At 34.4% G+C, this 14,299-nt stretch overlaps 1 protein-coding gene across 1 annotated transcript; it reads left to right on the forward strand.

Moving 5' to 3' along the window:
* Positions 1-712: 712 nt before the first annotated feature.
* Positions 713-3,021, forward strand: LOC149139015 (protein GRAVITROPIC IN THE LIGHT 1-like). The gene has a single exon (XM_089446385.1). It carries the CDS (start codon positions 1,346-1,348, stop codon positions 2,744-2,746), a length of 1,401 nt encoding a protein of 466 aa, XP_089302511.1. The 5' UTR covers positions 713-1,345; the 3' UTR covers positions 2,747-3,021.
* The last annotated feature ends 11,278 nt before the right edge of the window (positions 3,022-14,299 follow it).

Here is a 14,299-nt window from a genome sequence, read left to right on the forward strand (position 1 = left end):
TTACACTTTCATATTTGTCAAATTCAGCTAGACTTACACTTCCTCTCCACCACAACTACTTGAGGGTAGACCAAGTGAACCACAAATCCTATTTGACAATAATAATAATCATTATTTGATGATTACTTTAATTCATGCATTTTTTTTAAAACTATGTATTATAAAATGTATAAATATTAAATTGTTATAATTGTTTTTTAATAGTGGAAAAATTTATTGTAAAATTAGTAGTGGGACAATGATGACTCACTGTTATGCTATATAGTGATAGCATAGTTTTGTTTTTTTAAAATATGTTTTTTATTATTTTTTTGAAATTTTGATTTTACTACATAAAAAACATATAACAAATCTTATCCCATTTAATAATTATTTCTAATTTAGCATAATAAACCTAAACAGATTAACCAGAATTAGCTAAACTGGGCAGGCCAAGCGCCAATTATGACTTTCATTAACTGACTTGTGGCGGAGATGGGTAAATACCAATAGCTGTATCACACGTTGTAAAATAATATTCTGTAAATAAACGTGTATAATATTCAACCACATTGTATGAGCAGGAGGGTACGGGCGATGATTTTTTGTTGGATGTTGTAGAACCCCCAAATTCTTATCTTTGACGCGTAATTTGCGATTCCTGTATTCTACAGGGATTTGGCCACTTTTGGCTGAGCTGGCCTGCGAGTTCAGCGGGTTTTCGCGAATCTGCACAGGGTTTTAGCGGCAGGAAGGCTTGTGGAGGGCATTGGATACCAGTTGTAGCGCAGAACTGGCAATTTCCCGCCTGTATCGTCCATCATGTTTTTACGTCTATTAGACGGAATCTACAGGCCGGCTGTCAGTTTCCACGCTTTTTCTATTGCTTTTAAGTCAAAAATCTCGGCCCCGCATCGAATCTCGCGTCGGTCCCGTTGGGTTCCGTGATACCCCACACGAAGGAGCCTCGGCCTGGCCTCAACCTACATTCCTGGAATACCGATTTAAAAATGTAAACAGTAGCTCGGCGACACTTTACTCTGGCTGGCCATTCACGTTTGTTGGAAAATTTGCCATCGGGTTTAAAATAAAAAAAACCCCGTAGGGTTACGAATTATTCGGCAGCAACGGTTCGAAACTGGTTGAGGGCTATTTTGGGAGGGTTTCATGCAATCAAGTGCTAGGCGGGAGAATTGTAGGCAATGGGTTTGAGCCGATTTTCCGAAACTTAGCCAACATAGCGCAGAGATTTGAACTTCGGACCATCAGATATTGTCTGGGTTGCGTTGGGGACTTTGTATTGTTATTATTACTGGTGCCTTATTCCCATGCTTGGGTTTTACTATTAGCCTCTTTGGGCTCCTGGATGGAGTCTTCTCAGGCAGTCAAGGGTGCCAATATCACTGACATTGTACAGAAGTTTGCTAGGGTTTGTAGATTGCGCAGCATTGGGGTTTTCTCTGAAGAAAATCAACGGCCTTCATCTGAAAATAGCAGCGACGTGACAGCAGTATCCAAGGAAACAGACGATACTGAAAATGAATCACAGAAAGTTTACCCACAGCCCTCGGATGAAAAGAATCCCAAGTCAGAAGCCCTTGAAACCCTAATTTCTAAGCTATTTGCCAACATTTCTGCTTTGAAGGCAGCCTATGTGGAGCTTCAAGCAGCCCATATGCCTTATGATCCTGAGAAAATACAGAAGGCAGATATGGCAGTCATTCAAGAGCTCAAGAATCTCTCAGAGCTTAAGCATTCGTACAGGGAGAAAGAAAAGCCCCCGTCATATTCTGATGAGGACTCTCATCTGTTAGCAGAAATTCAAGAGCAGCAGAGCATGCTGAAGACATATGAGGTAATGGTGAAGAAGTTTCAGGCCCAGATTCAGAGCAGAGACTTGGAGCTTGAAAAGCTCAGGGAGGAGCTTAGAGAAGCCACTGAAAAGAAAGGAAAGTTGGAGAAGACGTTGAGACAGAAGAGCTTCAAGGATGCAGTTGGGTATGTGTCTAATGAATCTCTTACTTTGACTCCTCAGTTCTTTATATCTACCGTACAGGCAGCAGCCAAAGCAGCTCATGATTTCACAAAGCTGATCATAAATATGATGAAGACTGCAGAGTGGGATTTGGATGCTGCTGCCAATTCTATTGAACCAGGCATCCTATATGCTAAGAGAGCACATAAGAAATATGCTTTTGAGTCCTATGTCTGTCAAAGAATGTTTAGTGGGTTTGAGAATGAGAATTTCTATGTTACAGATTCTCTTCCTGCCATCTTGGATCCTGAAAAGCAGAGACATGATTTCATGACCCAATTCCAGGATATGCAATCTCGGGATCCATTTGATGTCCTTGCCATCGAACCCGATTGCTTGTTTGGCAAGTTTTGTCACAGTAAGTACCTTCATATTGTTCATCCCAAAATGGAGGAATCGTTTTTTGGTAATTTGGACCAAAGGAATCATGTTCTCAATGGTGGGCATCCAAGAACCCCTTTCTATCAAGCTTTCCTGAAACTAGCGAAGCCGGTGTGGCTTGTGCATAGACTGGCATTCTGCTTTGATCCCAAGGTCAATATTTTTCAGGTCAGGAAAGGCACCGACTTCTCTGAGGTGTATATGGAAAGTATTGTAAAGAATGTGGAATTGGCTGATAATAGCGTGGGTCTGAGGCCTAAAGTGGGTTTCACGGTAGTGCCAGGTTTCCGGGTGGGAAAGACCATCATGCAGTGCCAAGTTTATCTTACAGGTATGAAGTCAATAGAGTAGACTACTGTCCGAAATTAGTCCTGTTATTAGTATTAGTGTTTGAGTAGAGCAGGGATCTTATTCTTATCATTGTAACATATAGAAAAACGATCAAGCAGGGTTGATGGTCCAGATTATCCTTTTTGTTCTGCTCTGTTTCAGACACTTGCACAAGTTTTGCAAACATTGAAATTCCAAGTTCAAAAATGTATGAAATTCTCCGATATAGTAACTATCATTGCACAAGATAAATCAATTCGTTCTGGTACAAGTCTTGCCAGGATCACCATTGTTTACATAGTAAATGCAGAAACCTCTTTCTTTTCCAGATTGCTTCTGGTCAACGGCTTATGGTAATATATGTCAGTGGGTTAATTGTATTTGTTTATAAATGTGTAGTCTCCTCGTATCAGCTATTCTTTCTTAAATTTTCTGTGCCTCGTATCAGAGACTTTCTGATAGAAGATGATTGTTTTGAAATATCTGGTTTCTTGAAAGCTAGAGAATCATTTTCTTTTCTTCTCTCCCTTTCAATGCAATTCTAAGTAGTGGCCTATAGCTTCAAGTGGCATCTCCCTGCTTTCCTTTTGGATCAGTTATTAAGAGTCTATTTAACACATTTAACTACCTAGTAGTTTGTGGAAATTGCGGTGTTTGATTCTTACTTGAGGTGGTGTGTAGGTGTCTGATGATGGATACATTTGCTTTGCCATTGCAAGTTGGTATGTTACTGTTTATCATATTCTTGGTTGCTATAGAATAATTGCCTGTCTCTTCTGAGAAGGGAAAACTAAAATATGGGGTCAAAGAACAAAGCAAACTTTCAATCTTTTAAAATTGATTATAATATATGGGCACACTACATTTGAATTGCGTCAGAGGACATGCTATCTAGGTAGATGAATATCTCTTTTTGAAGAATGCCACTGCTCTTGCTTGCTTCTCAGAGCTTGTGGTGATTAATACGATTAGAATGGGTTGTTGATTCTTGATAAGGTGCCAATTGAATGTCCGGCCATCTCAAACCTTAACAGAAATGTTTTCTTTTGGAAAGGGGGAATCAAGAGATTGCTAATCTCATACAGTGAACTATGTTCGACACAGTTTTGGATATGAACAATCTCATCCAAAAGGAAAGGGAATGAGGTGTTTTGCAAATTAATGAATATGAAATTAGCTTTGGGAGCTGGAACATTGCGGAATTTATTTATACTTCTCTGCAGCTTCTCCTACTGTGAATTTAAGATACTTGATGTCACCTGAAGGCTGAAGGTCTGATTACAACCAGTATTCTTGCCCCTTACGTGATAGTGAACACTTGAGATACTTCAGGTTTGGGCAGCTTCGGAGGCAAACAGAGAAATATTAGATCTGCTGTTGCTTGGACGGTTTCAGTTTCATCATTCAAGCCATAGTTCCCTAGTTTGAATTGGTACACCACAGCAGAAGTTCGACTGAAAGAATCCAATATAGGAAAAATTGGGCGGCACCATTTATCTCACTAATAGTCTAATACTTAAAAAATGTATATTTATTATTTAATAATTTATGTTTTAGTAGCCTAGGTTGGAGGTATTTCTGAATACTGATTGAAGATTGGTGATCATTGGTGAGGTACATGGAACTGCGGCTCAGAAGAAAAGGATCTTTGCATGCTGTTTTTTAAAAGCTTTAAGCATAGAACTATGTTTCCTTGTTCAAGGATGCTGTTGATGTGCAGTGCATCTTTGTCCCGTTATCGAGTCATCCTGACTGTTCCTCAGAGATAAGAGCAGAGAGATGGAAGATAGGAGTATGTCACGGTGCATACAAAGCATATGCATATGGTTTTGACTTTGTCCAGGTTATTGCAACTCAGCTGAATTGCATTGAATAATTCGGTCGAAGGAATTGATCTCTCTGAATTTCTGGATTCATTTGGCCAATTCAGCCAAATTCGTTACCTATGGTTCAGGAACCCATTGTGCTGTCTTTTGTGGCACATTAATGGCAATTCAGTTAAGATGGAGTTGGGCTAGGCATTGGTCTATTTTTGGGATCAACTTCAAGCCCTAAGGAACTCTGCAACATGCTGGAATACAATTTGTTAATATATCTCCCAAGCATAGAAGAAAGCAAACTAGGCCACATCAAGGGCAACCTGTAGTGGTGCAGAAATCTATATTTTCGTTTGGTCTGTATTTTCAGTTTCTATCCCAGGGGTTTGCTCCCAAACTCGACCGTAGTGCATGGTCCTACCACTTGATCAGCATCTCTGCATGAATGAATTGTTATTGTTGGGGTTACAACTTAATTCTAATGCATGTGTGCATGAATACTTCTAATTGATAATCGAAACAGTCCTTTAGAATCACAGCCACACAGTATCTAACAGCTCCGCATTAGGAGGGTTGAGGTATGCATTATTATGACTAAATATGAGTAAAAGGTTTAAAATGTTTGCTTAAGTTTCAAGTCCTTGGGTTTGGTTTATTGCAAAACATCAGGATAATAAAGGTTAGGTTCGTTGTTTAGAGTGGAGCTCCTTGGAATGTGAGATTCATGGCAAGCTTGACAGTAATACAACATACAAATGATCACAACACTAAATCAAAGAGAATTCAAACTCAATACTTCTACTAAATCAAAGAGGATTCAAACTCAATACTTCTATCCAATGATACCTTTTGTTGGACAAAAGAAGTTTGAGTGTGCTGTTGTACCTGTTAGCAAAATATTCATGGCTTTCTATGTGTGCAGTGGCTCGAAGGGGTCAGGGGTCATTGAAGTCCCTAAATTGAATTTGGCCAACCGATGACTACCATATTTGCTCATATCTACCTTGAAACGATGATTACCGTGTTTGCTGATATCTACCTTGAAAAGTTTGTAAGCTGTCGCGCTTCGAAATGGGGTGGTTGAATAAACTAGTGCGTACATGAGAGGTATTTATTAAAGATGTATTCTTACACAGGTTTATTAGGGACAAGCAGCCCTTTAAGGGCAATATGCAGGATAGGATTGGCAATGAGAGGTTCTCTGAGTTTAAGTTAGCATAAACTCAAGTCACTTCAGTATGTGCCATTGCATGATCGTTGGGGATAACAGATTGCATGTGGGCTATGTGTAAAAGTGGTACCTTCTTATATGGGGATTCTACAATGAAGTAGATATGTCTCACAACTCCCGGAAGCTATTCTGTCTATGTTGTTGTGATAGAGGTAACTATTCTGCTAAAGTTGCAAAGACATGGAATGTATTGCGTGACTTCCTAGGACGTTATACCTCAATGAAAGGGTTGAATGAACAGAAACTATTGTTTTGGGTTTCTTCAGCGTTATAGTATATAGATAATATAAAAACATATTGACTAAAGCAAATGACATGAACGTGTCCCGTCTTACATTTCATTTGATATTGGAGAAAGAAAATCATCAATATGACGTATTGATTAGTTATTTGAAGATTATTGGAACGGGTTCTTATTGTATCTGATTACTATAAATCTAGGATGAGATTTGGAACTACATAGGATACTATCTAATTTGCAGGAAATATTCGTTTGTTTTTATGTCATTGGATCTTTTTAACTAATTTTTTTCAGAGAGAAAATCATCATATATTATATTAAGAAAATATAATGAGCAGATACATAAAAGCCAAATCATGGCGGCCGGCTGTTCCTGAAAATTCAGAAGATATTAGCTGAGGCCTTGCAAAAGCTAGAAATCTGGGCCTATAACAAGAAAGAGCTGAAACAAATCCATATGTGAAGACCCAATATATCAAAACATATCCTGGATATCTTCCAAAAATGAGAGGGAATTTCTGTGGAATAAGATCTGCATGGAACACAGAATGAAAGCTGAGTGAGGAGAGAAGAAAAGAAGACCGCGAGAAAAGAAAACATGAGAAGAAGAACCATCATTGACATGCTGGATCGAGCATAGCAGATATGTAAACCAGCGTAGAGAGAATAGGATCCTTGGAGTCCTGGAAAATGCAGGCATTCCTCCATTTCCAGAGACACCAACACGTGATGATGAATAAAGATCTCCATTCTGGACGTTGAGCACTCCACCACTTAAATCCCTTCTGAACGGAAGAGAAAACCTGTTGAGAAAAACCATGAGATAAGGAAAGTTCATACCAGATTTGGGCCGATGCTGGACACTAAAAAAACATGTGGACATTTGTTTCAGGCGCTTGTCGACACATGACACATCTGCTTGGACCCGACCATCCCTTTCGTTGAAGGAACCTCCCAAGAGAATAAAATTGCCTTTGGTGGGCAAGATGCTTTCCAGAATTTTAAAGGGAATGAAGAGCACGGATATTGCTATAAAAAATAAACAAATAATATCTCTTGATTGAGTTTTAAATTATATGTTTTGGAATATTTTCTTTCTTTCTTAGGAAGTAGTGTAATTAAGCTGGTTTGACACGAGGGCAATTTTTTCCACTATCATTATTATAATCCTGAGGTGCTTATGATTATTATAACCCTGAGGTGCTTATGGATGCCCCTTCTGCAGACACAGACAAGTCAGATGGATTGAAACCTTGAATCATTTGATATTCAATATTTCATTTTCACAACACTTGCGAATTAAAATGCCTTAAAAGGTACATTTTGAATTTTGAAATTGTTCAAGAGGGCTAAGAAATTAGATACGACGCAATGGACAGAGTAAAGAAATGTATCATATGGAGCGGGCTGGGGATTCAACGGAGTAAAATAGATATTTTCAGGTCAGCCGGATTTATGTATTGAATGGGAACTATGTGAGTGTTAGTGTTGGTTTGTTGTAATTTTCTAAACAGAAGCTCCTTGATGTGAAAGGAATCCTAGCCTGGATGTGAAAAGGAATCTAGTCACTAATGTATTTTTTTATTTTTCCTGGGTTTTGGTTTGGGTAAAAGAAAAGCTTTTGGATATGAAGGTTTTAAACCAATCATTTTTCCTGGGTTTTGTTTTGGGTAAAAGAAAAGCTTTTGGATATGAAAGTTTTAAACCGTGATTGGTAATGGTTATTGATGCATATTTATTTCGATAAATATTTTTGTATGTTTTTTGAAATAATGAAAATTTATAATAATAATTTTTTAATTTAGAGCTATTTAATTTTTTTTGAAATAATGAAAATTTATAATAATAATTCTTTTAATTTAAATTTATTTAGTTTTTTTGAAATAATGAAAATTTATAAGAATAATAATAATAATTTTTTAATTTTAAATTTATTTAGCTACATATAAGGTATAAAATTTAATTTCATACCTTGTTACATTGGCATATAATTTTTTTCATTTCATACCTTGTTACATTGGCATATAATTTTTTTCATTTCATACCTTGTTACATTGGCATATAATTTTTTTGTTTACTTATAAAAGATTTTGGTGTGTGGAAATATACCTACTCTATCCCTCCATATTTGACCTTGTAACATTTTTATAAAAACACAACCAATTTTTAAAAGATGCAATTTTAAATGTTTCTAATTTTAAAGAAATTTAATTTTAAATGTTTCAGAATCAAATAGGGATCTGCTATTACCATTTGGTATATTTAAATGTTTCAAAATCACATAGGGATCTGCTATTACGATTTGGTATATTTAACATATGTTATGAAAGTTTAATTATATTTCACAAATCCTCGATATTATGAAGAGTAGGATATTGTGTTCTAACATTGAAAATGAACATTTACTTCCCCAATATAGAGTGAGTTACTTTTTGTTTCATGATCCCAAAATTCCCGAGGGTAAACCACTCCGGTCTCGCATCCGAAACTTTGCTATAGAGCCTGCTGCTTTTTCCCAAATATAGAGTCTGCTACTATTTTTCTGCAAATGCAAAAGACTAGTGGATTACAGGATTTTCATAAAGTAAAAAACAGGAGGCTAAATGTTTATTTTTTAATCATTTAGTGCATCAACAATCAACACTTATTTTCACTTTTTGTGAGAAAGGAATTTGGCCCAGTCACATGACAGTATCTAGATCCCAGACGTAATTATGGATGGTTATTCTTTTTTTCCAATGGGAATTTGGATTTCCCCATTTGGATTTTGCTACATGATTTGTGAATATAATAATGATGTATTTCAGATATAATATAATTATAAAATTGAGTAAGTGTTTGTAGTTAATAATTATGATGTTAGAGATTTTTGAAAATAAATTTTAAGTTTTTCAAACGTTTAACGGTTTTAGTAGACATTCTACCTATCATCAAGACTGAGTGAAACTGTAGTGTCACAGCTTTACCTGTTCTGATGATGGATGGATTGTCTACGGTTTTAGTGGACACTACCTGTCATCAAGACGAACTAAAATTGTAGTGTCACATCTTTACTTATCTTGATGGTGGATGGATTGTCTACTTCGTTAAATGTTTCAAAAACTTTACTTACATTTCTAATAACATAGTGGACACTACCTGTCATCAAGAGGAACTAAAATTGTAGTCACATCTTTACTTATCTTGATGGTGGATGGATTGTTTACTTCGTTAAATGTTTCAAAAACTTTACTTACATCTCTAATAACATAGTTGTGAATTGTTATTATGTGATAATAACATAGTTGTGAATTGTTATTATGTGATATATATATATATATATATGAAATTTCCAAAACCCAACATGGTTTTTTATTTATTTTTTAATTAGTTTTCTATTTCATTAGAAAATTATTACATATTAAAGGGCAGATTTTGGTTTATGTCTAGTCAACCATTTTCCAAAACGGGTTGACATGCCTAATTACATGACTTGTGAATGTAATAATTATGTATTCTAAGTATATAATTTTGGATTTGAGTATGTAAGATTTTATAGCCGTTGATCATGTTGTTGGAGATTTGTGGAAATAAACTAAGTTTTTGAAACATCTAATGTTTTCAGTGAACATTTAATCAATCATCAAACTGTAATGCTACAACTTTACAACTTGTCTTGTTGATAGGTGGAGTGTCTATTTTTGGAATCTCTAATAGCATAGATATGGATTGTTATTCCTTGATATAATTATGGATATAATTTCCAAAACACAATCATTTTTTTATTGTTTGTAAGTTAACTTTCTATTGCATTAGAAAAGCAGTGCATATTACAAGGTAGCTTTTGGTTTATGGCTATAGAGATAACCAAGCCTTTCATGCCTGCTCAAGATGGGGAACTAGGTCTGGTCAAAATAATGTCAAGACCTGCCCAGAATGGGAAACCAGGTCTGCCAATAAACCAAAACCTGCCCTTAATGTCCTTGATTGTGGCATAACCCACTGGTCTTGGGGAGCTAGAACACAATATAATTAATATACTCATAATAATCTATTTTAAAGGTCGTGGCTAAAGTACAGTTCAAATTGGTGTATGAGAACCCCTTTATTTGTAGGACAAAGGACCCATGAATTAATTTGACTAATAACATCCACTGAGGCATACATACTCTACCCCTTTGGATTTAAACCAGTTACCTTTTATGAGGAAACATATGCCTTTAACCACCAAACCGACTTAAATTCTACTAATATGTTTCTCTTTTCATCTTATTCAAACATTCATTTTTTAACGGTATAAAACAAAAGCAATTATTATAATAAACAATTAACATGTTATTTGATATGTATATAAACCAATTGTATATAAAAATATATATATATTTTAAAAAATATACATCATAAAACTTTTTAAGCCCTTCTTTTCATTTTGAAAATAATACTCCAGTAAATTGATACATTAAAAATTAACCTTCCCTTATTTCAAAAATAATTATAATTTTGAGAATATTAATTACTAATTATATATAAAATATGTTATAACTAATAATACATTAAATAGTAACTATATTAATATGTATTTGCAAATAATAAATATTTTTTAATCTAGATATTAATACTTAGAAGATATTTTGAACATTCTACATAACAATTAACTAATATGAATGTGGTTATTAAATCTATTCAAACTTTATCTCTGCATATTGTTATTAATTAATTAATAATCTCATATTATTAAATAAAACATTATATATAATAATATATAACATAAATTAATATAATTATAATATTATGTTATATATAAAATTTCAAATTATATATTATAGTAAGATATTAATTACTTATTATCATATTTGTATTATTTAACTATAATATTTAATTATTTTGTGTTTTATTTATAGGTAAAGTATTATATTATATTAAAAAATGATATGAAGTGTTTTTTTGTATGATTAGTTTGTTATTAGAGAAGTTAAACAAATTACACCACCAAATTAACCTCTTCCTCTTAAAATGTCCATAACTGAAATAAATACTATAGTAAAGCTACTATAATTGACCTTGCCAAATTTAAAATGATTGATTTCTAGAGAGAAACCCCAAAAAAGTAAAATAAAACATTTTGTTAAGATTGGACAACATGACTCATTATTCGAAGGGGGAGCCCACATGAATGGTTATAGGTGGATTGGTGTTATCCTCTAAGTCTGTAAACTCCAAATTTGCCACTGCTCGAGCCATCTTTGTCACTTTGATATCCAACTTCCTCATTTGATATTAGGTTTTGTCCAAACATAGTAGAATTTTCTTTTGCTTGTCTGACCCCTCCACAAGAACTTGACCAATAATATCTTAAGTTGCCAATATATATCTGCAACTTGCATATACTTGGTATTTTGAATCCTTGTTGTTCTAGTATCTAGTATCCATTTTCCTACTTGTGCAAGCACTTCTTCATTGGAAATGAATCGATGCTCTACCCTAGCGTCCTCCTCGACCTTCTCTATCTCTTGTTGCATAATCGAGGGAGTTGCAGATTCATGTAGAGGTCTCAAATAATATTTTTTGCCCTTGGACATGGAGGGCTTCGACCCCTCCTATCTATTTTTGCATTGATTACTACCTCTTCCCCTCATCATAGAAATGGAATGGGAGTAGGGGTGACTTATCGAGACCAAAGGAGCCCTAACAACTTTTAACAATGTCGATGAATTATGTAATATTTCGAAAAATAATTTGATAATTTTTTTTTTTTTTTTGCCAGAATTTTGCTTCAAAAATTACACCATAAATGTCTTTATTTAAGCCCAATCAAATTGCACAATTTGCACCATAAATTATTGGCACACAAATAAATTTTGCAATATGAAAATCCATAAATGTTGCAGCTCAAAGTTAACATGAGAAATAGTAGCAAACTCAACAAAATTCAACCTTATCATATTAAGTATGGTTTTGAGAACCTATTAAAACACCAACAAATTTATCTGAATCGTTGGAAATAACTCCTTCAACGTTATACCCCTATGAGAGATCTGATTGACTTTCCTTGTGATCTTCACATTAAGGCGCAATGAGCATATTTGATTTGATCCCTCCTCTTTGAGTGGCTAGATTATATTTCTCAATACCAAAACCCCTCCTCATTAGATCAACTAGGGTGGACTATTGAAACCAATCCTTTATAATGTGGGCTCTCACCTAGACAAGCTCCAAGAGCTCAACTCAACAATAACAAAACAATAATTCCAATGCATACCTAAGGAATGAGCTCTCATCTCTTTTAATAGTCATGGACTATCAAGGTACCATGGGTCGTTCGAATACCATGGGCCTTTTTCTTCTTTTATTAAAGTGACATTATAATATTTTCTTTTCTTAGTCACTTTTTAATTAATTAATTCTTTCATAACCTACAATTTATTTTTAATTTGTAGTCTAGGATACTGAGATGCTTCCCAATGCCCGAAGAAAGGGACATTACAAATTATATTACACTGAAGTATTGCCAAGAGGATAAACATACTAGAACCTATCTAGATCACCCTTGCTTATAACTTCTGGCATACTTTTAGAGACCCCAAACAAAATAGGACCATAACTAGCATAATTTGGAACACCACTTTGATAGATAATGCTCAGGACTGCAAGCAGGTGGTGGGATCTATAGTGTCTTTCCTAAAACTTGAAGACAAGGTCCCAATGTCCACCACACAATATGAGCCAAAGTAAAGACCCAAAAAAAGAAGCTAACATTGCATACAAAGGGCAAAGTAACTATTTGGTGATAGGGGACTAGAAGACCAACACTGCAAAAGTATTTACCCACCCAAAATGCCAGCCCTAGTTCCCAACCAAGAAGCACATATTCCCACCCCAATCCTTCCTCTACAAACAAGGAGTAAATTCGAAAGAGAATGCTCAGGCTAGGATGAAGAATAAAAGCAAGGAATTAACTAAAACTGTAAACTACAATGTAGACATGAAATAGCCAAGGAAACAAAAATAACCCGAGTTATAACCTTATTCCTAGGCTGAGCCCTATCCTTCTAGAAGAGTTCGTGTTTCTCATGGCTTAGCATGGGCTATGAGCTCTTTGTCATATCTCTAGAGTGTTTAGCTGCCATACCTCAGACCCCCCCTATTGACATGATGAACTAGTCTTGCATACTGCTACAAAATAACTTGTTCCCCTGCAAAATGACATCACCGAATAATCCCTGCAACTGCCTTAAAAGTGGATAGTGGTGGAGTAAGTAGTAACCATGCTCCATTGAATGCCCGCCATAACAATCTCATGCCAAGTGAAAAATGTTGTCCCTTCCCACCTCTACCACCTTTACAATTTACAACTGACCAAATCTTTCTATTATAATAACAAAGACACCTCACATAGGGTTGTGTTACATATTATTTTAAATAAATGTCATATAAATTTTATATAGTTAGATAATACCTCATTATTTAATGTGTATGTTTTTTTTTTTTTTTTTTTTTTTTTTTTTTTTTTAAATTTTATAATAATTTAATTAATTTAACAGTTATTATTAATAAAATAATATAAGTTATTTTTTTTTTTAAATTTTATAATAATTTAATTCATTTAACCGTTAGTATTGATAAAATAATATAAGTTAATATATATATATTTACTATTTTAATATTTTTTTAGAAAACTCATTTAAAACCTCATATTTATTTTTATAAAAATAACAAAGTTCAAAAATTTATAGGGAAAATAACTAATTTCAGAGATAATAAATAATTAAATCAAATTTGTAATAAAAACATACACATTCTATAAATTGATACCTTAAATGATGAAGTGAATAAAAGGATCATGTTAAAATTGAAGGTAAATCGCCAATAATACAATGTCATGTTTAACGGATACGAAAAAGCTATTATAATGCATAATAGTAAATCGTACAAATTCATGATCTATTATATTTTTTTTCCAGGACAGAAAAAGCATAATCGTATTTATATAAGAAATATAAAAGGGTCAAAATGTACATTCATCCGAAACATAGAAAATATGTCTCATAGATCTGAAGTACATGATCTAAAACTGCTCATAAGCAGAGCCATATTTTGAAAAGAAAATATGATCAGGCCTTTATAAACCTTTGCGATAGGACATAAAAGAACATGTTGCTCCAAGATGAGACCAAGTCCTTATAAAACCATATACAAAAACAAAATCTTATCAAATATAGTCCGCAACCAGCAGGCGATGGGACCACATATGCCACCCAGGAACGCCAAGAGATTCAGAAGAAGCATGCACAACCGACACATATGCA

The sequence above is a fragment of the Pinus tabuliformis genome, chromosome X (genome assembly GCF_031772625.1).
Source record: "Pinus tabuliformis cultivar Carrire ecotype Pingquan chromosome X, CPIR1, whole genome shotgun sequence".
Lineage (NCBI taxonomy): Eukaryota > Viridiplantae > Streptophyta > Pinopsida > Pinales > Pinaceae > Pinus > Pinus tabuliformis.

Coding starts and splice junctions, on each gene's coding strand:
- LOC149139015 (XM_089446385.1), top strand. CDS start 1,346: ATGGAGTCTTCTCAGGCAGTCAAGGGTGCCAATATCACTGACATTGTA.